The sequence below is a fragment of the Coccomyxa subellipsoidea genome, assembly GCF_000258705.1.
Source record: "Coccomyxa subellipsoidea C-169, whole genome shotgun sequence".
NCBI lineage: Eukaryota > Viridiplantae > Chlorophyta > Trebouxiophyceae > Coccomyxaceae > Coccomyxa > Coccomyxa subellipsoidea.
In genome coordinates this window covers 823,103-847,187 of record NW_005178026.1, presented here as the reverse complement: position 1 = coordinate 847,187, position 24,085 = coordinate 823,103, and the positions used below count along the sequence as shown (strand labels likewise).

The 24,085-nt window shown below is 52.1% G+C and overlaps 1 protein-coding gene across 1 annotated transcript in view; it reads left to right on the top strand.

Moving 5' to 3' along the window:
* Positions 1 to 23,708, top strand: part of COCSUDRAFT_58179 (hypothetical protein) — a gene marked incomplete at both ends in the record, with an annotated part of 30,645 nt that extends 6,937 nt beyond the window's left edge. The window contains 50 exons of the mRNA XM_005644429.1: positions 212 to 386; positions 548 to 679; positions 1,037 to 1,149; positions 1,439 to 1,564; positions 1,885 to 2,017; positions 2,388 to 2,560; positions 2,984 to 3,112; positions 3,550 to 3,726; positions 3,991 to 4,130; positions 4,373 to 4,539; positions 4,948 to 5,075; positions 5,490 to 5,615; positions 5,993 to 6,136; positions 6,540 to 6,722; positions 7,107 to 7,229; positions 7,463 to 7,544; positions 7,929 to 8,136; positions 8,668 to 8,866; positions 9,080 to 9,237; positions 9,491 to 9,617; positions 9,742 to 9,898; positions 10,139 to 10,257; positions 10,565 to 10,822; positions 11,256 to 11,435; positions 11,828 to 11,989; positions 12,411 to 12,528; positions 12,930 to 13,026; positions 13,310 to 13,481; positions 13,886 to 14,020; positions 14,402 to 14,537; positions 14,908 to 15,041; positions 15,344 to 15,454; positions 15,688 to 15,744; positions 16,038 to 16,154; positions 16,483 to 16,767; positions 17,033 to 17,255; positions 17,602 to 17,825; positions 18,089 to 18,175; positions 18,433 to 18,579; positions 19,097 to 19,297; positions 19,705 to 19,896; positions 20,070 to 20,230; positions 20,623 to 20,706; positions 20,999 to 21,115; positions 21,363 to 21,453; positions 21,707 to 21,871; positions 22,282 to 22,485; positions 22,799 to 22,933; positions 23,223 to 23,311; positions 23,468 to 23,708. Coding sequence (XP_005644486.1) covers positions 212 to 386; positions 548 to 679; positions 1,037 to 1,149; positions 1,439 to 1,564; positions 1,885 to 2,017; positions 2,388 to 2,560; positions 2,984 to 3,112; positions 3,550 to 3,726; positions 3,991 to 4,130; positions 4,373 to 4,539; positions 4,948 to 5,075; positions 5,490 to 5,615; positions 5,993 to 6,136; positions 6,540 to 6,722; positions 7,107 to 7,229; positions 7,463 to 7,544; positions 7,929 to 8,136; positions 8,668 to 8,866; positions 9,080 to 9,237; positions 9,491 to 9,617; positions 9,742 to 9,898; positions 10,139 to 10,257; positions 10,565 to 10,822; positions 11,256 to 11,435; positions 11,828 to 11,989; positions 12,411 to 12,528; positions 12,930 to 13,026; positions 13,310 to 13,481; positions 13,886 to 14,020; positions 14,402 to 14,537; positions 14,908 to 15,041; positions 15,344 to 15,454; positions 15,688 to 15,744; positions 16,038 to 16,154; positions 16,483 to 16,767; positions 17,033 to 17,255; positions 17,602 to 17,825; positions 18,089 to 18,175; positions 18,433 to 18,579; positions 19,097 to 19,297; positions 19,705 to 19,896; positions 20,070 to 20,230; positions 20,623 to 20,706; positions 20,999 to 21,115; positions 21,363 to 21,453; positions 21,707 to 21,871; positions 22,282 to 22,485; positions 22,799 to 22,933; positions 23,223 to 23,311; positions 23,468 to 23,708 — 7,542 coding nt within the window. The remainder of the gene's footprint in view (positions 1 to 211; positions 387 to 547; positions 680 to 1,036; positions 1,150 to 1,438; positions 1,565 to 1,884; positions 2,018 to 2,387; positions 2,561 to 2,983; positions 3,113 to 3,549; positions 3,727 to 3,990; positions 4,131 to 4,372; positions 4,540 to 4,947; positions 5,076 to 5,489; positions 5,616 to 5,992; positions 6,137 to 6,539; positions 6,723 to 7,106; positions 7,230 to 7,462; positions 7,545 to 7,928; positions 8,137 to 8,667; positions 8,867 to 9,079; positions 9,238 to 9,490; positions 9,618 to 9,741; positions 9,899 to 10,138; positions 10,258 to 10,564; positions 10,823 to 11,255; positions 11,436 to 11,827; positions 11,990 to 12,410; positions 12,529 to 12,929; positions 13,027 to 13,309; positions 13,482 to 13,885; positions 14,021 to 14,401; positions 14,538 to 14,907; positions 15,042 to 15,343; positions 15,455 to 15,687; positions 15,745 to 16,037; positions 16,155 to 16,482; positions 16,768 to 17,032; positions 17,256 to 17,601; positions 17,826 to 18,088; positions 18,176 to 18,432; positions 18,580 to 19,096; positions 19,298 to 19,704; positions 19,897 to 20,069; positions 20,231 to 20,622; positions 20,707 to 20,998; positions 21,116 to 21,362; positions 21,454 to 21,706; positions 21,872 to 22,281; positions 22,486 to 22,798; positions 22,934 to 23,222; positions 23,312 to 23,467) is intronic.
* Between the last annotated feature and the right edge of the window lie 377 nt (positions 23,709 to 24,085).

Genomic DNA, 24,085 nt, shown 5'->3' with positions numbered 1-24,085 from the left:
TCTGCTCTGCATCTCCACGTCCTGGAGTCATGTGAGGGGACACTTCTATCTGGCATGTTGTGCAAACGCGATGTTCCAAAAGTTTCTCAGACTATGTTCAGCTCTGCGGCAAAAAATCATGGCATTCGCCCATTTGCTGCCCTGCGTTGTCGTCCACCGTTCTATTAGGATCCGTTAATATGCTGACCAATTTCTGGCGGGGTCCCCCCAGGCGGTGCTGGTGGCGTACCACCGCGCCCGGCAGTGGCCGGATGGGGGACTGGCGGGGGGCCTCATGGCCGCCACCGGACTCAGCGCGGCGGCCGCGGCCGAGCGGCTGAAAAGGGAATGCCTGAGCAGCTGCGTAGTCGCATGCGACAACAGCCCAACCAGCACAACTCTCTCAGGTGCGCCACGTGTGCATTCCCTTGCTTACTAAGTTGCACTCTACTCATTTCCCTGGTGATGTAAACCAATTCGGCAGACAAAACCCCCTGTCTAGCACTGCTGATGGCACATGACACATGCTCATGTGTGCAAATCTGAATGTCTTACTTCCTCCCCTCAGGTCCCAAGAAGGAGCTGCAGCCGGTGCTGGACGCTCTGAAGGCAGAAGGAGTGTTTGTGCGTGCGCTGTCGACCTGCGAAGTGGCCTACCACTCACCCCTGCTCGACCCCGTGCTGCCCCAGCTCAGCGCAGGTTAGTCACCCTCCATAATCAGCGTCCTGGTAGTCCTAGTAGTCATCAGCGTTAGTGCCTGCGCTAAACGTTGTTGATAAATATAGTGCTTGGCCCAATCCCCCCTCTCCCTGAGCAGTCTGACCCACGTGAGGTGTGTTCATTGGAGGCGTTGGGCCACCTGTAAGTGTGGGGCTTTGACTTCTTTTTGGAGCCTTACTGGGAAGCTTCTATTCGGTAGGCTTATCTCGGAGACCCTGATGTCCGCAACTTTGTCAGGGCATGCTTGCTAGCAGGCAATCTGGGCCTGCATTCATACTTTGACCCTGAATCTTTGGAAACCTGTACGTAACTGTCTGTCATTTCTGTGCTGTACAGCGCTGGAGGCGCTCATTCCAACCCCCAAGCCGCGGTCGGAGCGCTGGGTCTCCGCTGCTTTCCCTGCCGGCACCGAAGACCCCGACGCACTCCTCTGCTCCGCAGCCTACCAGGTGCGATACAGGTCTCTCAAATGTGTCTTTACATGGCTCAGCAAGAAGCTCTTCAACGATTCTCAGGGCCTGCCAGTGATGTCCAAGGGCTCTTTGTTTGTTGGACCCAAACTCGTCCTCGCTTGAAGTGTGGACGCATGCAGACCATCATTTGGCCACTGGTGGCTGAAGCTGCTATCTGAGATCTAGATTGGTAATACAGATCTTGATAACGGATGCAGGTGCAAGGTAATACATGTCAAATAGAATAGGGTGAGGGTGACTTACTAAAGCTCCTCTTGCTGCGCAGGTGCACGCCTTCCGCAACCGGGTGCAATTTACTGACGCGGCTGCCGCGGTTCCCAAGAACGCCATCCTGCTGGAAGTCGGACCCCATGGAGTGCTGCGCTCTCCACTGCGCCAGTGCCGCCCGGAGGTGGCTCACTTATAATTCGATGGGTCTGCCGATTCCCTGTGTGATCTGCATCACTGCTTCATGTTCGCCTGTAAAGTCTCAGCGACACAACTGGAATGTTCTGCGCATCCAATTGGCGCACGGGTTTTCATCAGGTTCTAGAGGGTCCTGCATTGCACCCTTCGTAATCAAATTGAGGGTGATTAGTGCCTGACTCTGCTCGTCACTTCTGCGCTCAGCAGGGCATCCAAATACCCAAGAGATACAAGTATCGGCACCAACTGGAGGAGAAATGCACTGAAACAGGCCACTTTAACGTGGATTCTTGTGTCTGCCTGCAGGTGCCCTATGTTGCCACAATCAAGAAGGAGAGCAATGCAAGTCTGACAGTGCCAAACTCGGTCTGCGAGCTGTGGCGCAAGGGCGCCACCCTCTCCTGGCCGGTTGAAAAACTCAGCAAGGAAGCCACAGAGCGTGAGTCCTCTGTTCTCCTTTTCAAAACCATTCTGTGAAATGTGTGCATGTGTCCTTTTCTCTCGGACGTTCGCTGCCGTCTGCCAAACATGCAGCTGGCAACAATTCCGTGCTACCGTCTGCTTTGCCAAGCAAACACATTGTCTAAATGAGTGAGAATTTACTTTCGCCACATTGCTGGATGCCATCCTAGTCTGTCTTGCCCAATGTTGTGCAACAATCCCCCTGGTATGCTCTGACTACATCAGTACGCCAGGCTTGTCTTTTGCCTCCCCTTGTCTTGGTGCCATGTGCCTGGCCCGTTTTATTTAAAGGGCCCCGACTTGGCCCCATCTCGATTCTTCTGACCAAGAGGCATGCACTGCTTCAGTGCCTGCTGAGGTGGCGGCTGCGCTGGTGAGCTGGGACCATAGCGGAGATTATCCCCTGCCCAACGCATGGCTCTCCTCAGGCACCGCTGGTTTCACCAAGACATTCAAGCTCGACGACCCCGAGCACGCCTTCATCGCAGACCACAACGTGGACGGCCGCATCCTCATGCCGGTAAGATGTTTGCCTTTGCGGTTGCTTGAGATTGAGGTCAACGAAGTAGATTTGAGGGGGTATATTTAGGCTTTCGGACAGTCTTTGCAGACCACAACGTGGACGGCCGCATCCTCATGCCGGTAAGATGCCTGGTCTGGCAATGATTCTCAATTTGATATTGAACCATGCCCTCGTTGTTAGCACATGCGCTTTGAATCTCAAACTTGTTTGCCGATTTGGATTTCCTCTGTGCATTCATGCACTATTTTCAGGATTCCTCCATTGCAGGCAAACCTTGCAAAGATCTCGTCAGGAGTCTCTGTGCTGAAACCTGCCATGCATTTGGCAACCAGTGCAAAATGCCAACGTCCACTGTGTGCCCTTCTCTGAGGCGGAACAGAAAAGCGGAAGATAAAGCTGAGTGTCTGCTGGTGCGCGCAGGCGACCTCTTACCTGGTCACAGCATGGGAGGCGCTCGCAGCGCAGCAGGAGAAGAAAATGTCCGAGCTGCCCGTGCTGTTTGAAGACGTCAGCATAGTTCAGGCGGTGCCAGTTGCGCCTGGCGGCTCTGTGACTCTCTCGGTTGTGCTCGACGCCAGCCACGGATTCCAGGCAAGCCCTTGCTTCTTGAACTCAAATTGAAAGTAAAAGTCCAAATTTATGTTAGGAAGCTGTGCCTGTTGCCCCCAGCTGCTCTGTAAATTTACGTCCGACACAGTGCCGAAATAATGTTCTGAGCGACACAACTAATGATAAGTACGGTAGTGAATGTGCTATTGCAGTGCTGCGTCTTCACATGCCTGCAGCAACTTTGCAGCGTCTCTCTAGCATCTCCCTAGCATCTCCTTATTCTTTTGCAAGGAATTGGATTAATGCATGCGCGCTCTCTTAAGGGGATTCAACCTGCGATGCTCGTGCCAACTGGACAAGGGTCATCTTAAGACAAGGAGGGATGTTGGAACGCAGGGAGACGTGCTCCTCTGAAAATCAGCACTTATTCTGCGCAGGTGACGCAAGGCGGGGACCTGATCGCAGAGGGAAAGATCTCTGTTGTCCACCAGAAGGAGGGCCCAAAGCCAACAGCTGATGCGGCAGAGAAGGAAGAAGCGCCGGAAAAGGTGGCTGCCGAGGAGACAACCATTCCAACTGAAACTGACGCAGACGCCGAGGCAGAGCCAACCGAGGTAATAAGATTTTTGCAAGCCTGAAGCCCATTGTTGTTTGCAAAATTTTCTTTGCACCATTCAATGACAAGGGGATCATTTCCTCCAGTCATCACAGCCTGCCCCGTTGCTTCATTCTCATTGAACAGCCCAGATCAGTAGCTCATGTTCTGTTTCGTCCTGATCATGTGCATCTGAGTTTCCGACACAAGACCGCACGTTGCTCGCTACATTGCTGCCGCGTTTAAATTCAAAATGCAATTTGAAATTTGAAATCTGGCGCAGGTTGACTGGAGCCACGGGGCGCTGGACACGATGGAGGCGCCCGCATTCTACCGCCAGGTGCTACGGACCGGGATCCGCTACGGGCCCCACTTCAGAATGCTCGTCAAGAAGACCATCGACGGCTCAGCCGCCGTCCTCAGGTCTGCGTTGTTTCATTCAAAATCCAATATTTATCTGTGAAGTATTTCCAAATAATCTTGAAAGCATGTTTGTGCATGCTATCCTGCTCGGCCGGTGAAGGACAGCAGAGGTATGGACAGCTGAGAGCAAGACAGCACGCAGAAACAGGCCCCAAGTGGTGCACAGAAATCATTTCTTTGGCCCAATTTATTAGGGTCGATGAAGAAATATTACTGATGCATGTGCCGGCATGTGCGCGCAGGTGGGACGCATGCTTCATCCGCCTGCTGGACGGTCTCCTGCAGGCAGGGGCGCTGAACGCAACCGACACGCAGCTGCGAGTGCCCACAGGCATCCGCCGCCTTCTCATCAAGGATGCCAACCCAGCCTCAATCACCGGCTCAGAAGGCGCGCTGCCGATGCTTGTATGTTCAATGAAATATGTTCAGGAGGGGGAACTTATTGTGGACTCATATTTGTGGCGGGTTCAGAGCACAGGTGTGGAAAGTACTCGGTAGCTTTTGTGCTTTGCAAGAGAATTAGTCTTGTTTAGGCTGGAGCCCCTTCTCATGTGTAAGCAGGGAGGTTGTTTGGACTGGGCTCTACATGCGCCACACGAGTGTTGTGTGGCAAGCTGTTTCGAGCCAGGCTTGCGCTGTTAGGATGTGTACACCAGTGGACGTAGGTTGACAGCCCCTACAACACCATTCAAGGCATGGACAGTGCTTAGCACAGCTGTTGCCCAGTCTGGGATCATGGCAGGCAATTGTGAAACCCACTTTCCAATATCTCGTATACACATCTCGAATCTGAAAGTTCCTGTATCCTGTGCTGCAGTGGCGGTGGAGGTTGACTCAGTGCTGGGCCTGACAACTTGCGCCATGGCGGACATTTCTGGGGTTGAGCTTGGCGTCGCGCCCCTGAGGCCCCCCAACTTCCACACCGTCGAGCGCCAAGCCAGATTCGTGCCCTATGGTGTCCAGGCAAGCCCTTTTCACCTGTTCTTTTTCCGCCTTTGGGGTAAAGGATTCAACGCACGAAGTCTAGTCTCCCAGTCTCAACACAGTCTGGATTCGTGCCCTACGACGTGCAGGCAAGCTCTTTGTTTATCCTCTTATCTGATCGTTCATGATCATTTGTTGTGAGTACTGAGTAGCAAGTGAGCCCCTCTGGTGCAAATGCCAGCACAGCAATAGATTCAGCGCTCTTTGCAGGGTTGCAATTAGAATGCTACTTGGTGGATGGGCATCTAAAGGCTGTGCGTAAATTCTCTGTCCTTCCTGAACTGCAGACCCTCCCGTAACTCTCCATCCGAAAGTACAATGACAATGAGTGCAGAAACATGAAGTGGTATCACTGATGACCCTTGATGCTGGCAGGTGAGCGAGGACACAGAGAGGTTGGCCTACTACCGTAAGCTGGAGGGATTCCTGGCAGCCACCATCAGGCCCCACCTGGTCGCCATGCAAGCTAGTGAGGAGGGCCTGCCTGATCACCTGCAGAAGGTGTGCCCCATGCTTTTCTGATGTCTAGTTTTATATCAGATTTTGAACAAATGCTGTACCTGCCGCTGGAAGGTTCTGCACAGCATAGGAGAGCTTGCTTGGGCGAGAGCAGGAATAATTACCCTGACCAAACAAGACTTCCACGCTCTGGAACACGGGGTTGCTGCTGATCATTCATTGCGGCTCATGCTCTTTGTCAAGCACTCCCAGTGTTTCTTCCACTGTCAGCACGCCACAACGGGCAAGTTGGCAAGCGGGCACGTGATTTGGCAGATGCATCCCCCAGAATCGCAGATACATTCTGCGGATCTCCCCTCTCATCTCTTGCGTCTACAACACACAGATAATCCTGAGCATTTTGAATCTGTTCTGCGCAGGTGTTGAAGCTGGTGAATGCGGTGCCATATGAGCCTCCGAGCGCAGAAGAGGAGGAAGCCTTCCTGGCAGAACCATGCCACATCTTGGCCCGCCTCTACAGGGACCTGTTCAAGGACGAGGAGACTGCCAAGGCCACCCTGGCGGTACGTGCACGTTGCATTCCTGTTTTTTCAGGGAATTTTATTCGTGGTGCCAGTGGTGTATCTAGGGGTTCTGATCACGCAGAGTGATGGGATCTCCGGGTGCCTCAAGTCTGGCATGTGCATGTGGTTGCATGTGATGAAACGATTCATTACAGACGGCAACTGATGGCTTTGCCCAGAGCAGAAGGACCGCACTCGGGTCAGAAAGCATTCAATTTTAGGTTCAGGGAGTTAGGTGTTAAACACATGCTTGCTTGATGAGTCAGCAACTCCGTAGGACCCCAACATGGCAATCGTGCAGCACTCGAGAGCACAGGGACCGTGCTCGTGATTTGAAAGCATATTCTTTCTGTGGAAATAACATAAACTGCACCCAATTCTTGACATTATTCTGCGTCTGCAGGATCCCAACAAGGCGATTGTGCAGCACCCTGAGCACAAGGATCTGTATGCAAATGATGCCATTTTGAGGGGCTTTGAGAAGGAGGTGCTGATAGTCATGCTAGACATTGTCGAAGAAAATGTTTCCACCGACGGCTTCCGCTGCGCCGAGGTCGGCGCCGGCACCGGCGGATTCACCCGGCAGGTTGGTCATCACTCTCCTCACAGGGTCAGGGCCCACATTAGTCATTTGTTGACAGGTCGTCACCCCTACAGGGCTTCATATGTAGATTATAATTCTGGGTCACTTTGTTCTATGGTTCTAGGTCTAGCCTCAACAAATAAGCAAGCAGTAGGTGCTTTGCAGACCCCATTGAGCTCTAAAATGCATTTTTCCACATTATGAAACGCGCATTGCATTGAATTTCCGCTGCCGGCCTTTGGTTCCAGAAGACAAGGAGCATTGTAGAATGCTGCCCTTGTGCTTGCACAGGTCCTTGGCAAGCTGATCAAGCCCACGCGCGCATTCTTGTGGTTGCAGAATTCTCTCGAAGAGACAATCTGACAGAGGGATGTGCAATGCGCTTAGGTGATCGATGAGCTGGATCGCTGCCCCTACTCGCAGCTGCTCAAGTATGTGGCCACAGACGTGTCTGCCAGCTGGGGCGCCGCTCTCACAAAGAGCCTCAAGGTCCCGGCCCTGGAGTTCAAGGTGAGCTCATTTTCGGGTCTCCTGTATATCTTTGGGTCAGTCTGTTGGGGATACAAACTTTCATCTGCATAGGTTGTCTGCAGATGCACTTTACCCCTGTGTCAGCCTTCTGCTGCAGCTTGTCTGCAAACGCATCTGACCTCTTCGCAGGAAGAGACCTGCAATACCAGTAACAGCGGTATAAAAGGACTGGATTCCATGCCTATCTAAATTGAGTGCTTGCCTTTTTGCAGGTCTGGGATATCAACAAGCCGGCAGGCAAAGAGCTGGAGGGCCCCTTTGACCTCATCCTGGCATCCAACGCAATTCACACCTGTGACAACATAGCAGGCAAGGTTCTGAATGGCAGGTTGCATGCAAGCACCCTTCTTGCTTCTTGCATGAGACCGCATATCTGAAGATGAACCTTTGAATACACAAGAAACCCTCCCTTGCCGTGCAGCCACACCCACAGAGCGCTGCCTCGTGGCAATACCCTGGCCGGCTCTGAATCTGAGCTCAAAAATATATCATGTGCAGCTGGCTTTGGATCTCTCAATGCCCGGGATTTTTTTGTGTTCGAACTTCTGGATTCCAAAATCCCTACTTTAAGTTGGAGCCGGCCTGACAAATATCACGGCTCACCTGGCGCCGGGCGGCTGGCTGCCAAAGTTTTGTGACTTACAATGTCGTAATTTTGTATTTAATTTTGAAATGCAGTGGGCCTGGCCAACATCACCGAGCAGCTGGCGCCCGGCGGCTTCCTGTTGGCGTTCGAAGGGACTCGGCCGCTGCCAGCCCTTGCCTGGGGCCTGGACAAGGTGTCCTGGAACTTCACAGACGAGCGCGAGTACGGGCTCTGGATGAGTCCTCAGCGCTGGCATGCAGAGCTGGCAGCCGCCGGCCTAGTCATGGTCTCCGAGCACACGTGCGTTCCCAAATATGCCACCCTCAACTGTTGGCTGGATTTTGTATGCACAGGCAGCGGCACTCACCCTATACCGTTCTTAGACCCATCTTGAAGCTGTGCAGTCCAGTCTTTGGTTCATCTTGCATCCGTCTTGAAATCAACTTGCATCCGTCTTGAAATCAACTTGTGTCGACCTTTTCACGAAGTTATGAAGATGCCCTTCTAAAAAGATGCTGTGATCCCAGTGCCCTGGCTCGAATACCAAGTCGGGAGCAGGCATGTGATGTGCAAACCCTCTTTTGCAGCACAGTAAAAATTGTTGCACATTTGCTGATATGCCGCGCAGCTGACAGCTATCTGATTTATCATGGTCTCCGAGCACTTGTGCGCTAGTAACATTTCTTGCCGTTTCCCCTCGCCTTGGGAGGGTTTCCAGGGAGTATATTACGGTCTATCCAAACTGCAAAGATATTGCCAGTCCTGCAACTTATCTGCAGATATCTCGCAAGAACGGCATTTTATAGTCGAACACAAAATATGTGTTCGCAGGTGCCCTGACGCGAGCGGGTGCATGTTCCTTTACCGCAAGCCGGACATGGCAGCCCGTAATGACATAATCCTGAGGGCGCCACGCATCGGCGCCTCAGAGGCTGCCATGGACACCTGGCTGCATGACTACACTGACTCACTCGACAGCGTGGCAGGAGCAGAGCGCGGGATGCCTGCTACGGGCGGCCCCAAGGAAGAGGTAACGCCTGCACCCGACGCCGTCAGTAATCCCACTTCTCCTGGTCATTACGGGGATGAATAATGGTAAGTGTAGGTCCTAATTTTGTGCAGCGCTGATGTCAGCAACGCCCATCACATGTGGGCAAGGCTCACGAGAGACAGGGGTCATTTACGAGCATTCAAGCAGATGAATAACGTAATTTATATTTGAATTCTTTCTTTTGACGCGCAGGAGCCGGCGGCGGCCGGCCGGCTGTGGCTGACAGGGACGCTGCAGAGCAACGCAGGAATCCTTGGTCTCATGAAGTGCGCAAGAGCCGAGCCCCGGGGCGGTGCCCTGCGCTGTGTTATGGATGCCTCCTCCAAGTACAGCCTGCACACCGGCGACAGGTGCACACAATTACTGCTTATCTTCTGTTTAGACCACAGAGATGGGGCGTGGTAATCAAAGTAGTGCCAAATATCACTGAGCCTGAGTCAGGGATGCTCTGTGCTGCCTTATGGTGCATTATAATCCCAACTGCAACACAGAACTGTCTGTTATAATCATGTGAGCCACGTGCTCGGAGCAGGACTTCACGGACTCCGTCTCTGCTTTCCCCTTAAGCAAGCACCAATTGTATTGGTTCTGCTGATGTCACAGGCGCGGTGATGTCGGCGATGGCGATGCTGACCTGGCGCCTCTGGTCGAGCGAGCCCGCCAGCTGGACCTGACCTTCAATGTCTTTGTAGACGGCCGCCACGGCGCCTACCGCTTAATTCCCATGCCGGTACGATTTCCACTTCGAAATCAGAACCAAGGATTCAGTATAAAATTCAATCTAGGGTATCCCACCACGCGTGTCAGCTCCCGCCCTAAATTGACTGTATATCTAATTCTGGTGCTGCGTGCAGGCTGACAGATGGGACAAGCTGTCAGCAAGGGCGGGGGTGCCTCAGGGCGCGCATCTGCAGGTGCAGACTTATGGGGACCTCAATTCCATGCGCTGGGTGCAGAACCTGCCTCTGCCCTCCTCAGCAGACGGCTATGTGGTCTGCGACGTTGACTACGGTGCGTTCAAAGAAAGTAAACCAATTTCCTAGGGATTTCTATTATTTGACTTCAGTGGTAACGGTGCAATCATCCCCGGCCAGTGGTTTTATTTTAAGAGCCTGTCTGTGTTTCAAGTGTCTGCTTTCAACAGCATCGCATGCGTCTGGCACATGTGATTCACAGCTGAAAGTCAAAGATTAGTGTCATGCCTGCCGCGGCTTTACTGGCAAGTCATAACAAGCGGCGGCTGCTGCGCAGGCGCGCTCAATTTCCGCGATGTGATGCTTGCGTATGGAAAGCTGAGCCGCGACCTGATGGCGCATGGCAAGAACGGCCAGGGCGGGGGTGACTACATCGGCCTCGAATTCTCCGGCAAGGTATGAATACTGATTCAAATCTCTTTCTTGTATCAAATTCCAATGTATCTGACCCGAAGTTGACCGACAAGGCAGACCAAACCCGTGGTTTAGGTGTTGCTGATGAGAGTCAAACACTCCTATTCTGTCCACTACATCACAATTTGCATGGGAAATCTGCTCATCTCATTTTGAGACGAAGCTTCTCAAGTGCTAGAGACTCCAGCATGCCTTCTAGCCTGTACTAGCAATGTCACTTGTCATGCAGCAACAAGGGTCATCGCTCAATTTGCATGCAAGCGCTTGCTGACTAGTACCAATGTTGCAGGTTGGGGAACGCCGCGTGATGGGCGTGGGCCAGAACGCGATAGCCACTCGCCTGGCGACACGTGGCGAGCTGCTATGGGACTACCCGGCTGACTGGACAGCTGCCCAGGCCGCGACCGTGCCCGTGGCTTACTGCACCGCTTACTATTCCTTAGTCATGCGCGGCCGGCTCCGCCCCGGCCAGCGCGTGCTGATACACTCCGGCAGCGGCGCCGTGGGATTGGCGGCCATCGCTATCTGCCTGCACCGCGGCTGCGAGGTAAGCAAAACTGGGTCGTTATATAATTCATCTTAACTTGGTAGAACTTTTCGTGGCTTCGGATCCTTGGCAGGGAAAGCGTGTAGATATATTCAAAATTCAGGTATGACAGCAAGGCTGCAGTCTGCGCGACATGTGCTGAGCAATCCTGGCAAAGCTGCATGTTTCACCCGTTTGCCACTATTTCCTTGTTTTCTTGCCCTTGCGATTCCTGGCTAGCTACCGTAGTACGGTACAGCCACAGTTTCGTTGCAGACTGCACATTTGATCATTGTTGACTGGAAAAAATATATTGGCACCGGCACGACATCAGGGCTGAAGGATGTTTAATGACGCATGCAGGTGTTTACGTTTGCCTTTTTACTGCCCCTGCCAGCTGGGGCCCCAACATCACAAGTTTATCAGGCTGAAGGGGGTGTAATGACGCATGCAGGTGTTTGTGACGTGCGGCTCTGCAGAGAAGAAGGCATTCATGATGGAGAGGTTCCCGGCGCTCAAGGAAGACCACATTGGCGACAGCCGCTCTACTTCCTTCGAGGCACTCGTCCTGCGCGCCACCAAGGGGGCCGGCGTTCACATGGTGCTCAACTCCCTGGCAGGCGACAAGCTGCAGGTAAGATTTCTGGCGCTTCAAATATGATAATGGGAGTTTGAAAACATGAATACTTTTGTTGACTTAAAATCTGGGTGGCTCCAGAAACTCGAAGTGTACTTGGCATTGTAGACTTTGGCAGTTGTCAGTGTCAGTGTAAGAGACAAGAATCCAGGCAATGGCGATGACCAGGCAACAAGCTTTTGCAATGCAAGCCGTGTATAGGGAGCTAACCTGAAAATTGGGGCTGGAAAATTTTGAGCTAACAACAAGTTTGACTACCGCACACAGTGCCGCTGTGAGAAGACTTGTCATTATCGCACAATGCATTTGCATGCTGTGCTTCATGTAGGGTGTGTCAATCGCCTCATTATCAGGGGTCATAGAGTAAACATTATGAAACCTGTCTGCAGGCGAGCGTACGGTGCATTGCTAGCTACGGCAAGCTGCTGGAGATCGGCAAGTATGACATCCTGAAGGGCACCGGACTCTCCATGCGGCCACTGCTGCGCAACATTGAATTCCATGGGATCGATCTCGACCGCGTTTTCAACGATGGCGAGGACCCCGCGCAGGTGACTAACTCCCTACAAACCGAGTTCCAAACATTAAATTTGCCTAGAACCTGAAAACATATCTCACTGCTGCTGCAAATCATTGGCTTGCGTGTTCAATGCCATTGATTCAACGCCATCATGATGATGGTGGAGACTCAAAAGATAAATTCGTAGACTTTACGACGGTCCTGAGCCTGAACCTATGAAGAAAGTTGCAAAATCAGAGGCCCATTGCTCTGCTGTCTGCTCCTGCATTCGCACTCCAGTTTTGTAAGCTTACAAATCTACAGCTACAAGGCTTCTACTCTTTCCATTAAGATTACTAAAAAATTGTATTTCTCATACAAGTAAAAGATATGAAAAATGTAGTCTGAAGTTGATTGGCAGCCCTGATGATACATCAGAGCCACTAACGTGTGTGATGCTTCGGTCTGCACAGATGGCGGAACTGAGCGTTCTTGTCAATGAGGGCATCCGCACAGGCGAGGTGCAGCCGCTGCCATTCAAGGTCTACAAGGCGGATGATGTACCTTCCGCCTTCCGCTACATGGCCTCAGGTGCGGGCCCATCATTCTTATCACCATCTCTTATATATTGTAGTTCCCAGATATCTTTGATCTAGGTACATCTCGTAGTGGCCCAATGACGGTCCAAGATGGTCTTGAGATGACACCTCTCTTTGCAACTGCACCTTGTTTTCAGAAAAAAAAAGCAATTAGTGTTTGGGATAGAATTAGCGATGGCGACAGCAAACAGCAAAGGGCAAAATCTCATTGTCAATTTTACCAGTACCTCCTCTGCTACAGCAGAACCGTCTGCCATGTGCGACTGCACATAAAGCCACACATGGAACGCATCATGATGATCAGGAATTAGGGCCACACTGTACATTTTATTTATTACGCCAAAAGAGTCTCCTTGTGAGTCAGAGTCCAAGCCCCTGTGTGTCTATTCCCAGGCACACATATCGGGAAGGTCCTGGTGCAGCCAACCTTAGGGACAGATGAGGTGGCTCCCTCTTCAGAGCTCAGTGCAGTGCCTCAGATCAGCTTCAGGTGAGACATCGCTCTCGCCCCTTACTCCTGCACGTCTTGAAAACTCACTGCCAGAGCCTTGTCCTGACAGAGTACTTTCCTTTGCTTGTGTCAGGGGATGCTTTCGCTGCCAATACCCAAAAACACCCTAAGTTTGCCCAAATACGCCTCAAGTGTATGCTGCATGAAAGCCTGTGAGCGCCGGCAGCCTTTCTTTTCTTTTATAGCGGAGGACTATAACTTATCAGAGACTCAGACAAACCGCTGTGTGAGCATCTGAGCAACTTTTGCTATCGTGCTGCAGGCCCGACAGGACGTATGTGATCACTGGAGGACTGGGTGGCTTTGGCTTGGCGATGGCGACCTGGATGGCCGAAAAGGGCGCTCGCAGTTTGGTGCTGACTTCCAAGCGAGGCATGCGCACGGGCGAGCAGGCTGCCTGCGTGCAGAGACTGCGCGACAGCTTTGGCGCCAAGGTAATCGATCATCAGCTAATTAGATGTTGATGTGAAATACTTTGGTGCAGCAGGAATGGGTCCTTGGTCGGCTCAAGAAGGGAAGCTGGGGAGTGTGAAAGTCACCACTTGGCTGGGGTTTTCAATATCTGCATGAGGCATTCCCTCGAGGCAATTGATGTAATCTGCATGATGTACCTTGCCTTCGGCCGGAAAGCGTATAAGAATAACAGAAACTGGTCTTGCAAATTCGGTCTGGGAGAGGTGTGCAAGAACGGGCGAGGTGTGCAAGAACAAGCGAGCCCGCAGAAGAAAGCATTCAGTTGCTGCTTGACGTATCTAGTCCTGGGAATTGGGAAACACATGCAATTGATCCTATGCATTACCTTTCCCGTGCGTGAAGCCTGAGCAATGCATGCATGCAGGTGGCGGTGTCAACCTTGGACGTGGCAAACCACAACGAGGCGCATGCACTGATCAAGCTCGCAGACAGCCAGGCGCCTGTCGGCGGCGTTTTCCACCTCGCCATGATCCTGAGCGACCGCTTCCTGACCAACCAGGTGCAGCCGATTAAACTGCAGTTACTACAGGCATCATAAATGTCCTGGTTGTGCTCCTGGAAATTTGTACTGTCAGGAAGTCCTGGGTTAGGAGGGGAGAGCGTTTGAGCTGGTTCTAGTGCATAGAATACTTGCACTCTGGTGCGCACAGAAGTGCTTTGATAAGGGGACAGGACCTGAAAGTGGGAATGCTAAGCAGGAGAAAGTAGACTGTCAATTGGCGGGAAAGGAGTGTGCATGCTTGAGATGCAAATTAGCAAGGGCACAAACAGCGATGCCTTAATGGTTTAGGCAGTATGCTTGTTTGGCATGCGCTCTGGTCAGGGGACAAATTACTACGCACAAAGGGTTACTGATCATTCTGTTTGTCTAAAATCGCAGACTGGCGAGAGCTGGCAGAAGGTGGTGGAGTGCAAGGCGCAGGGGGCGCTGCACCTGGATATGGCCTGCCAGGGGCTGACTCACCTGGAGCACTTTGTCATATACAGCTCCCAGGTCGCGTGGGTCGGCAACGAAGGTGCGCCGCTGTTGTGACTTCGAATTCAGATGCAATTGCAGATTTGATGACGGTGGAACGTCGGCAGTATGCATTGACAGACAGACGAAGTGACGCCCTTTACGCTCGGCTAGAGGAGGCATTTTTCATTCGCTCGTATACACTTCTCGGGTATTGTTTTAGGGGTGATGCAATATACAACCCCGCTGCAGCCTGATATTTACAATGAGTGGTGGCAGGACGCATGCAGTTTGTTGGCATGGTGCTACCAGAAAGTTTTGAGTGTTGTGAGACTGACTCTCCTTTTTGCAGTCCGAAGAAAGGGGAATTTGGACACCCCGAATTTAAAATTTGCAGGCCTTGAATTTGAACGGAATCTTGAATCCTGCAGGCCAGGGCAACTACGCGTGGGCGAATATGGTGGGCGAGATGCTGTGCGAGTCGCGCAGGAGAGTGGGTCTGCCAGGCCTCGCCATCTCCTGGGGCGCAGTGGCCGGTGTTGGGTACATCGAAGAGATCATGCATGTGAGTCATGATCATTGCACCTGCCCGTTCAATTACCTTTGTATCTAGGACCAGTCAGCACTGATCGTCTTTGCAAAAAGATGACCTGATGCGTGCATCGGCATGGAGTGAATCACGGTGATCTCAACGAGCCATGCAATCAGTAGGCCATTTCATGCCAGATTGTGACTTCATTGCCTGTTTTAGAAATGTGGGCGCCACTTTTCATCTGCTGGAAAACTGCAGCCTGCTGTGGGCGGAATGACAGCGAGCATTTTTGATTGGTACTTGTTGTATCATCACTTGTGTGCTTGGAATTTCAGGGCAAGATCATCGGACGCAAGTTTGAGATCAATCCGCCGCAGCCGATCGAGGACTGCCTCGTTGCTCTGGGCAAGTTCCTCTGCGGAGGCCCTGGCATCAGCTCCATGATGGTGCGTATACATTGCCTCTTCCAGAACCTCAGCAGAAACAAGTGTCTCTTTATCGCCATCAAGGCACAAAAATACTCTTGGAACAAGCTCAAATTTTGTCAATGTGAGGTCTGCATTGGACTTTTCTTGTGAAAGGGAAGGCGCTTTTGCATCTGTTGGCTGAACCCCAAACCCAGAATATACCCCTAGACCCTAAAGATAAGCTATAAGCTAAGAAGAGTGGCTCTGTGCAGGGCTGCAATGCCACTCTGACCGAGCTGTACAGCAACACCGGCGGTGACAGTGACAAGGTAAGAAATTCCTCAACACTACTTTTTCCCTATGTCTTCACTTTTGTATGTTTCCGTTCCAGTTTCCTGCCTGCGCAGTCGCCGTCAGTGCGCTGACCAGTTGCCCTTTTCAAACATCGTTGCTGGGCGCCCTGAACTTCTATCGACCTCGAAGAGAGCTGTCCGGTGTGGCTCAGACTACACACGTGCGCATGTGTCAGGGCCTTGTCCCATGTGTATATTTCCAGAGAAAAAGAAACCAGAAAAAAAAAATCTGGAAAAATATTCCAAAAAGCACGTTCAAATCCTGGCAGGGCCTGGTGGCGTCGGTGCTGGGGCTGATGGGCCTGAAGGAGGGGGAAGTTGGAGAGAACGACAGCCTGGCAGATCTGGGCCTGGATTCCCTGCAGCTGGTTGAGATCCGCTCCAAGGTCCAGACCGCCATTGGACGGCCTCTGCCTCTTGAGCAGGCACGCACTCGCAGCCCTGCACTCTTATACCTTCACTCCCCTTCATTGAGCTGCTAAGTGGACAGACTTCCTGCCAAAATTGTCACCTATAAACTTCTGAACTGTGGTTCTGGCCTTGTGCAGTACCGCAGAACTTGCAGATGTCAGGCTTTTGTGGAGAGTGTGGGTCTTTGGGAGATGTGCAAGAGTGGGCATCAGCATTATTCCTGCATCGTTTGGTGTGCAAGTCAGCGATATGGTATATTGTTTCAATGACGGGTGAATGACTCCTTTCAATGACTGTTTGCAGATCGGGACGCTGACCCTCGCGGGCCTGAGGGAGTTGGCCGAGGAGGCCGGGGAGTCGAAGACCGCGCCGGCTGAGGCGGCCGAGCCGTCGGCCGCTGAGGAGCCGCAGGAAGCTGCCGTGGCAGCTGCCTTGAAGCTTCCCGCTGATGACGCACGCCCAAGCACCCCGCCGCTAGAGAAAGAGGAGATTGCTCCGCGCACACCTGACCGCCAGAGCCTGCCCAACATTCCCCGTCCACCATCGCCGACTGCGCTGACAACTCCGGTTGTGGCCAAGCCAGTCAAGGTGCGAAACGCATGCGCAACACGCGCAATGGCTCATCTCAGCAGTGCAGCTCACCCTAGGGCAGCATGCATGTATCGAATTGTTCGGCTGCCAATTAGCCGATAACACTGGCTAGCTGTCGCTGTAGAGCGCATCACAGCGGCATGGAGAAATTTCTTCTCGTTCGCTCATCCCCTGCAAAAAGTAATACACGGAAACTGGAATGCTGCGCGCCACAGGTTTGCAGCACCGTCTGGGTGTTTCAACTCTGGTCTTATTTCTGCAGGCGTACGACGGGAAGAGGTCGGCTCGCAGCCTATCAACGGACTCTGCCTTTGACTCAGAGATCCCGGTCCCGGCCGTTGCGCCAAAATCCGCCGCGCAAAAAACCGCCCCGGGCCCGGCCCCCGCCGCAGCAACGGCGGCCGCCGCAGCCGCCGCCGATGAGCGCCCCTGGCAGCGTGAGGCCAAGTGGGCCGTCTCAACTTTCATCGGCGTTCTGTACATTGGTGGGTGTACCTCCAAACCACCCTGCACAGAATTCTTGGGAAAATATGAAGGATTTTGCCTGCAACGTTCTATGGCATGCTTCTTTCACATGTTAAAAAGTTCTGAATGCTGTCGCATTGCACGCCGGGTTGGCCCGAAGGATCCAATTGAATTTGAAGAGCACTGTAGCTTGGATTGCAATTCAGAAATAATTCCATCTCATCTTTGCATAGTAGCATGGCCAGCAGTTATTTTGCATTCCCCTGTTTCGCCGGCGCGCTTGGTACAGGCCTGTCTTGGCCGCTCATTTTGCAGCTATCAATTCTGCATGCATGACTGACTTTATGACGCATGGGTGTGTCACAGGATGCGTGCTCATGTCCGTGGGAGTTCCCTGCTTCGCCGCCGCCGCCGGAGTTGGAGTAAAGCTGGGCATCTGGGCGGCTCTGCCGCTCATTCCTATGGTCTGGTTGGCGCTCGGATTCGGCCTCTGCTTTGCATGCGTGCTGACCAAGCGCAATATCGGACCTCAACTGTCCCCCCGCCACCCCATCAAAATGTTCTCCGGCGACTTTGCTCGCTGGTGGCTGGTGAGTGATCAGCTTCAAACTCGAATCTTGAAATTTTATACCACATTATGTTTCTCGGTGCCTTCATGCCAGCTCAAGAAGAGGGTCTGCAGTGCACTTGCTGATTGAGCGATGCTGGCTGGTGCGTGTGGCTGCCCTATGCTGAGTCTTTACCTGCACTAAGGGCTTGCTGGATGTGTCTGCTCGTTTATGGGTAAAGCATTGCTGTGAGGCACTACAGCAGCTGTTGAGAGAAGAATTCAAACCTGTATTCATTGATGCAGGTGAACAGGATGGTGGGCGTGACAACAATGATCTTTGCCGACCAGCTGCGCAGCACAGGCTTGCTCGTCTCCTGGCTGCGAGCAATGGTACAAAACGCTACCATCTGCTTTCCTGCCACTGGCATGTAGAAAACTCACGCCACACATTGAACTTGTCTTGGCGCCTTGTTAAATTCCCTGATTTACTGCTAGCCTCAACAACCCTGCAACCCAGCATGCTGTGCAATGCCTCAACCGGCAGCCTGCCCTATTAGATGATTAGAATCCCTCCCTGTAGGGTTTCAGAGGTTTGGGGGCATACTAAAGAAGGTTTGATATTCACAATTCTTTTTTTGGCCGTGTAGGGTGCGCGCATTGGGGAGAACGTTGTGATTGACACCCTGGATGTGACGGACTTTGACCTGATCAGCATCGGAGACAACGTGGCGATCGGTGAAGGCGCCACCGTCATGGGCCACTACTACAGAGACGGCTTCTTGCACTTTGACGAGGTGATGCATGCCTCACAATAACACTTAACCTTACATGCACAGTGGGAAAGTATGTGGCAGCCTTCACATGGGACTTATTTGCAGACGCACCTTGCCCCTGGCAGGAACAGCGTGTAATGGTAACAATAATGATGACACATAAACCATAGCCCCGGCTGGCGGAGGCTGGTATAAGTACCGAGCACCGTGGGTCTTGGTAACACTAGGCGAGTCATCAAAAAGTTGATTTTTTGGAAATGTTTGGCAGCAGCTTGTCTGCAGACGTACCCTCTTGGCAGCTGAAGCATGTAGCAATAACAGTAATACCAATGATAATTTAATAATAGTATGAACCCTATCTGCTAAGGGGGTATGAACACTGAGCACAGTTCCCACAGAAGAGCGGGTAAAATTTAACGAATTCACCCAGCGATGGGATTCTGATAGCTTTGAACTGCAGGTTGCCCGTTTTCGCAGGAAAGGCCATTCGCAAGGTTACCGGTAATGTTTCTAATATGACAAATGTTTGCATCTGCAGGTGGACATTGGGGACGGGTGCCGGCTGGACCCTTTCAGCCTGGCAGGCCCGGGACTGACTCTTCTCAAGGGAGAGCAGCTGCCGGCGCTCGCCACAAAGCCTCGCAAGGCCGCCCCCGTCAGGAAGACAAAGGGACCGGCAGCCGCCGCGCAGCAGTCGCCGCATATGGTTGAGGCACTGACTCTCATCGAGAGCCCTGCTGTATCGGCGACTGCCCACTCCCTGCTGCAGGCGAGTCAATAAGTCAGATTCCTACATTTGAAATCGAGTCAAGTCAAACTCCAACAATTTGAAGCGAGTTTTTGAACCACACTTGGTGTGAGAATGGGGCCCTCGAGCATTGGAAATCCAAAGCACTGCAACACTTTGCGCAGATCCAGATTTGAGCGGTCACTCCATTATGAGCAATCTGCAGAGATGGCCTTCAAAAGTGGCAGGCAAATGTGGCATCCTGGAGCAACCTCCTGTATTCGACCAGGTCGCGAGATTGTAATGCATCACCAATCCTGGTCACTGCACTTTTCACGGACCCAGCTTCCAGCAAGTCATCGGCAAGAAAACAGCCGATAATCACAGCCAAAACATGGCCAACGTTCTGTGCTGCACAGGTCGCGGGCATGTACACCATCGCCCTGGTGACGGCGCCTGCGGTCTACTCAGCGCTGTTTGTCATCGCCCGCACGATGGCGTTCCTGGGACTCCAGCTTCCCTTCATGACTTCCCCTGCCGTCTACGCTGTCGCCGCTCTGACCGCCATGGTCTCCCCGCTCTTCATCCCCATGCTCTTCCTGGCGCTGCCGGTAAGTGGCTCAGCTTTTCAGCACCATATTATCAACGGTCATGAAGTTGGGTACGTCCTGTGAAGCCCATGCTCTTCTTGGCACTGCCGGAAAGCGTATTCTCACAGCATCCCTGCACTCTACCCAGTCAAATATTGATGAACTTGAAGATAGAATCATGAGCTGTTTTGCAGGCCGAGGCCGGGGCTCTGGCAGCACTCCTTCACCCGGCAACGGCGCTTCTGTTCGTGCCCCTTGTGCCTGTCGCCTACGTCATCTTCGGCGTACTGCTGTGCACTGCCATGGTCGCCATCAAGTGGGCCGCTCTGGGCTGTGCCAAACCTGGCACTCACAGGTGGGGTCTTCATCCCGAGTGACTTATGAATCCTGACATCACATGACTTCCAGAATTGCGCGTTTTTGCAAAGGAAGTGTAGGATTCGTGCTGAGATCAGGGAGTACAACCTTACCATGATGCGGGTAAGGTTTGGACCCTTGCGCTCTCCTCAAACGGAAGTCACTTCACGGGCTTGCATATATATGCTTGCCATGGTGGCATAGGTGTGCTCCCGGTGCCCTATCCTCAGGCTTCTTGTCACTACACAGTTTCAGTAATCCTTATACCCACACACTGCCAGGACACTGCATTACTTCTTCGCTGAGAAGAGAGTTGTCTTTGCTGGGTGTTGCGCACGAGAAGAAAGCAACAGATACTTGTATCTAAAAGCAATTACGTGATGGCTGCAGGCGGCTGTCGGAGTATGGGCTGCGATTTTGGCTGGCCCAGAGGGCGGTCGAGATGGGCTACAAGCGTTTCGCCATCATGTGCATGTAAGTCATCCCTCCTAAAACGACAACAAATATTCTTACAATGATACGATGATTGTGATTTTTTCCATCCCCTTTTGCTTACTTTCACTCCCCAGCAGGGCCAGTAATTCATCGCCTTATTTTCTGTCTCAGCATAAGGCAAATCGCTTTCTCAAGCACAATCCTCTCTCCTGTCAGAGTGGCCATACATGCAGCAAACCTGGCTGCTTAACTTCCCAGGCACCAAATTCGTGTCTGTCGAGGGTTTTTTTTTAATTTGAATTTAGATCTTGAATATGATGATGGCATGCAGGGGCACGTGGGCGATCAATGTGTACCTCAGAGCCATGGGCGCCAAGATCGCAAAGGAGGTCAACATCCGCTTCGGCAATATGATGCTCACCCCAGACATGCTCGACATTGCCGAAGGGTGAGGAACGCATTTCTTCATATGATGTCAGGTTAGGGGACGTGATGCAGGGTTTACGGTGCTTATATTCAATGTTGCTCCGGCTCTCACTGTTGTACTGCCCTTGCTTGCCTGAAAAGAACGTTGCGCATGTTTAAAAGCTTCTCATGCAGGGTATATAGGCATGCAGTGCTGCAAGCTTGCATATGCATGCGCAAGGCGCATTCTGAATGCGACTAAACTGGTGTTTGAAGTTAAAAATTTGCAGGGTGCACATCGGCGATACGGCCAACATTTTGACTTCCATGGCGCTGGATGCAGACCGAGTCCTCGTTGGCAAGGTTGATATCGGGCAGCAGGTGCGCTTGCCCTGCCCTAATATTAAAAACTCAAATGCAAATTTCCGACAATTGATACTTGCTGTCTTGTGACCCCTGAACCCTAATAGCTGCACCCTGAAACCCCTGGAAATGTATACGCCCCTTTTCAGCGCCCGCATCAAAGCCGTTTGCACCCTTGAGCTTTATGCGTCCCATTTGAAAATTTGAATGTAAATTTTAATGTTCAAATTTAAATTTGAATTTGGAAATGAATTTTCTTTGTTTCGTGCAGGCAATGCTGGGATTGGCGTCCGTGCTGTGCCCAGCAACTCGGGTGGGCAAGGGAGTTGTGTTGGGAGGACAGGCCTCGGCCGAACCGGGCGCTGACCTCATGGCTCAGATGCTCTACTTTGGAACACCCGCCACTGCCCTGTTCAAGACCGCCGTCCGCCTGGGGGTAAGCACCCATGCAAATCTATCAAATGGCACTACAGCTACAATGGCGTTGTGTCCTTGTATATTTTGCCCGCCGCACTCATTCCCTTGCTGCTTCAATGTCATTGCAAATCGGCAGCTCTCGGCTGGTCCTTGATTGCAGCAAATTCCTCATATCCAGATGCCCTGTGCAAGTGGCATTGCGCATGTTTTCTTCTGGAGCCTGCTTTGCAGCTTGTTCAAGGTAGCTTGTCAAGGTTCTACCAGTTACATGAGTGTGCTGCTTGCAAATGCACAGCTTTGGCTACGAACAGGTCCGGACATCCCAACACATATTCCATGAAATGAAAGGCCGGTGCGCCTGCACATGTACGCCGCCACTTCAAAATACAAACTCAATTGGCTCATGCAGAATATTTTTATCTATCTCAGGTGATGGACCCTGCGACGACTCCCGGCGAGAAGCTGCGCTTCGCGTTCGCTCCCCTGCTGCAGCCGCTGCTCGCATTCCTGGTTGTCACAATTGCAGCGCATGCTGCCTCGATTCTGGCAGCGGCCGTCGCGGCTCTGGCTTATTCTCCCAACGTGGCTCTGGCGCTCGCACCGCTTGTGTACACTGCCTTCGGGGCAGGCCAGGTGACTCATCTTTTGGTGAATACTAACCATGATTACTGGCTCTAAAAGCCTGGAAACTCTATCCTGCGTGAGCTTTGGATTTTTCGAAAGCTGCTGGGCAGGTTGAAGGAGGGCTAATCTCACCTTGTCAGTCAAAATGTTGGTTTGTCCTCTGAGAGGGATTCTCTGTCCTCTAGAGCATTGTCCAAATTGTTTTCCTGCTGCTACGGACATTGCTCACTGGCCCCGCCTTCTCACAGCCTCTATGGTTGCTGCATATCCTGCTGAAGCATTTGGATGCGCGCTTCTGATTGAGTGTATCTGTGTGCTGCAGATTCTTTTGATTGCTGGGTGCAAGGCCCTGCTGGTGGGCAAGCTGCAGCCTGGAAGGGTGTGGAAGAAAAACGAGGCCTACAATCTGCAACGCACCCTTGTGCTCATGAGCCAAATCCCCCTCAGCCACACCTTTGTAAGCATCTCTCTCCCTCGTATTTCAATCAAAATTCTTCTTTGCTTTGTGACAGTCAGTAGTGTTCAGGTTGAAAGCTCAGTCTTCTGACCCTGCTCTTTCAAAGTGGACAAGCTTATATGAGGTACAGAGAACAGCGTGCCTGTTGGCTTGCCAGAACTATTGCTAGCAGGGCTGCGTGCCTGACAGTATCGTCAATTTTCTGAGGAGGCGGCTGCACAGAAATTGATGAGTGCAGAATGCATTCTCAGATAAGGTGCTAATAAGTATGTTTGGGTAACTGCTGCAGGCTGAGGCAATCAGGGGCTCGTTCTGGCACAATGTCTCTGGCCGCATCTGGGGCATGACTGTTGGGAAAGAGGTGTTTGCAGACTCATGGTAAGCCGCCAGCAGCCTTTTGGAAATCTTCGTGTCACACACTTGCTGTGATCCTTTTTTGCATTGCAACTAGGCATGCAAGCGCCATACTTATTAGGAGGGTTACTACTGCTTTACCAATGATGACTAACCCACACTGTTCTTCTGTGCACGCAGCATGGCGCACAACGATTTTGACCTGCCCCTGGCCGAGGACGGAGTGATTGTGGGGCGCAACGCGATTGTGTTCTGCCACCTGGGAACATATCGCAAGGACGGGCAGCTCGTTATCCACCAGGACAATTCATGGTTTGGCAAAGACAGCATAATCGGAGCACGCTGCACCACGCTGCCGGGTTATGACCTGCCTGCCAGCCAGGCGCTCCCCCCCCTGCAGCTCGGCAGCGCCGGTCTGTAGGGATGGATTTGAATGCTTTTGAATTTGAGTTCGTCCAAATTTGAATTCTTCAATTCTTAATCAAATTTGCTGTTCAATAAGCTTTGTGAGCCTGGGAAGGGAACTTCCCTGCAGGCTGGTGTGTGGAAGTGGGCATGTCTCCAAGTAAATGATGATTGAATGAATGAAGTCAAATTTGCTGTTCAATAAGTTTTGTGAGCCTGCGAAGGGAACTTCCCTGCAGGCTGGTGTGTGGAAATGGGCATGTCTCCAAGTAAATGAGGATCGAATGAAAGCTTATGAGAAACAGGCTCCACAAAGGTGCACTGTAGTGGGCTTGCATGCACCACTTAGGTCAATGAGTCTCTTTAGAAGTATGCACGGACCCCAAAGCAATG